The 2,429-nt window shown below is 48.4% G+C and overlaps 1 protein-coding gene across 1 annotated transcript; it reads left to right on the top strand.

The window, feature by feature from the left end:
- Positions 1 to 701: 701 nt before the first annotated feature.
- On the top strand, positions 702 to 2,230 carry H257_16750 (hypothetical protein; the record flags this gene model as incomplete). The annotated part of the gene is made up of 2 exons (XM_009845289.1): positions 702 to 803; positions 2,018 to 2,230. The coding sequence occupies 2 exons, from the start codon at positions 702 to 704 to the stop codon at positions 2,228 to 2,230; spliced, it is 315 nt and encodes a 104-aa protein (XP_009843591.1).
- Between the last annotated feature and the right edge of the window lie 199 nt (positions 2,231 to 2,429).

Below are 2,429 nucleotides of genomic sequence, written 5' to 3'. Positions count from 1 at the left end.
GCTGGTTGAATACCTGTCAACAAAAAAGAATGATGCTGTCGGGTACAACTCATTCCGTACGCTATTGTTGAGGTTTTCGTATCGACACCGCTTCCGTCATCGGGTCCCATGCAAAAGCAAGCTCTCCCAACAAGTGCTTGACGACATGTGGCTCGGATACGCTGCGTCGTTCTGGAACAAGTACAGCGAGTACGACAAGAGCCAAATTTTGAATGTGGACGAGACAGGTGTGTTCTACGATATGCCACCCGGTAAGACACTCGCAGAAATCGGAATGTCCAGCAAGGTTTCGGATGGCGAGAAACACTCCGACCGCTTGACAGCAGTACTGACGATACGAGCGGATGGTAAGAGATCTCTTTATGATGTGAGCTTATGTTTGCACTGTACAGGCGTGAAGCTGCCCTTGCTCTTCATTCTCAAGGGACAGCATGGAGGTGTCATCGAGCGACAAGAACTCGACACGTATCCCCGCGGCCATCACTATGCCGTCCAAACAAACGCTTGGATGGACGAGCGTGTCTGGTCCATTTACCTCGACGAGATACTTGCACCTCAAGTGGAGGATGCTTCTGTTTTATTGGTTGACAATTTGGCGTGCCATGTGTCTGATTCATCCTACGACAAAGTTGCGGAGACGCGTTGTGGAGCCACTGCCACCAAACTCAACTAGTCGATGCCAGCCACTAGATGTCGGCGTTATGGGCCCGCTTAAAGCCATGCTGAAGACTGCGTGGCTTTTGGAAGAGGACGACAGAATCGGAGACGAAGTCTTTACCGCTCAAGAAAAGCGATTAGCAATGGTAAAAAGAACCATTAGTGTGTGGGAAAAGATATCAACTCAAACAATTGTGAAGTCATTCGAAAAGGCTATTCCAAGTGTGTTAGAAATATAACTCAGGAGGTTTCTGAGGGTAAACCCCCCTCCTGAATCGATTGCGCTTGTCAGATAAGGCATTGGCCTCGATTTCTCACGAAATGTGACACCTATATTTGTAACGATACACCGATCCTGAGTGGTTGGAATTATGGTGTTTACGACCAATCAGAAGCCAGAGTCGCATCACACCACAAACTTGAAGCAGTGAATTTTTTTATAATTTGCTCGAAAGCCATACCACTCTACATACAAAATCCAAGACAAAAAATAGTGCAACTGACCGAGTTTAGCTGCAAGTCACTGTAAGGCTCATAACCAGTGGAGAGGGCAGGAAGCAGCAGCAGACAAGTGTGTGGATGGAGGAAGAACTGAAAGTATATTAGTTCTGACGGGAGAGAAAAACAGCCAATCAGACTACACTATGATTGGCCACGACATCTGTGATGTTTCGTGACAAATGTCTGCGCTGTCTTCTACCTGAGGAAAAGCCTCTAAAAGGCACAAAAACCTCCTACACATCTAGCAGAATGCTGCTACCTGACTGACAGGGCAGTGGGGATGTTCTCTAACAGAACAGGGTGTTCTGACTCGAGGTACCACAAAAGCATGCATATGCGGAAAAAAAATATTGCGTCCGCAATATTTCAAAAGAAATGAAATATCCGGGCGGGGAACGTTTTCAAGGTGAAACGACGCGAATTCCGAATGCAAGACCGCAGAGAGCGATAGAAATTGTGTCAGTACAGCAGCCAATATACCTCTCCTACAACTTGGATGACTGCGATGAAACTCCAGATTTTGCTTTCGCCTACCATGAATGCCTGGGTTTTGGCCTTACGTTACTTTGTGTTGTGATAAGTTTTCGTCCAGTTCCCGCATTTCCCCGTTGAGAGAAAATGTCAATAGAAACATGTGGCACTGTCTCATCAGCTGCGAGAATCAACCAGCAGCGCTCTACCGCCAATCTCATCCCTGGGCATTACTCCTGCGTCGTTCACATGAGGAAATGTACACACACACACACAAAGACTACTACGTAGTTGTACACTCTGGTCGTCGTGCCGCGTCGACACACCAGAATTGAATATGGGCTGCACAACTTCGAACCAGAACACTGTCGACATACCCTTGTCTCAGCCCCCCTTAGCCCCGGACCAAGACCGACTTCAACATGAGACCGTCACCTTCGACAACAACTCGCAGCCCACCGTGGTGGACAGCGACCACACCTTATTGGACCACGACCGACTTCAACATGAGGCCGCCACCTTCGACAACAACTCGCAGCCCACCGTGGTGGACAGCGACCACACCTTATTCCAGTACGTACCTCGCAATACAATTCACTAAGGCACGTCTCCAACCTGGCGACGTAGGGTGACGTTTTGTATGTGCTCACTTCATGTTTACATACATATATCTACAGCTTTCGAAAAGGGGTTTGCTTGCCAGGGGTGCAGTACATCGATCGACTGATCTGTTTATTGTGGTAGGCCCTACAGCGAAAGCAGCTGCGCTCCCCCCAGTCCAAAGCAGCTCCCGTTGGTGA

This window comes from Aphanomyces astaci (assembly GCF_000520075.1).
Source record: "Aphanomyces astaci strain APO3 unplaced genomic scaffold supercont1.91, whole genome shotgun sequence".
NCBI classification, from domain to species: Eukaryota; Oomycota; class Saprolegniomycetes; order Saprolegniales; family Verrucalvaceae; genus Aphanomyces; species Aphanomyces astaci.
This window is presented reverse-complemented; position numbering and strand designations above follow the sequence as displayed.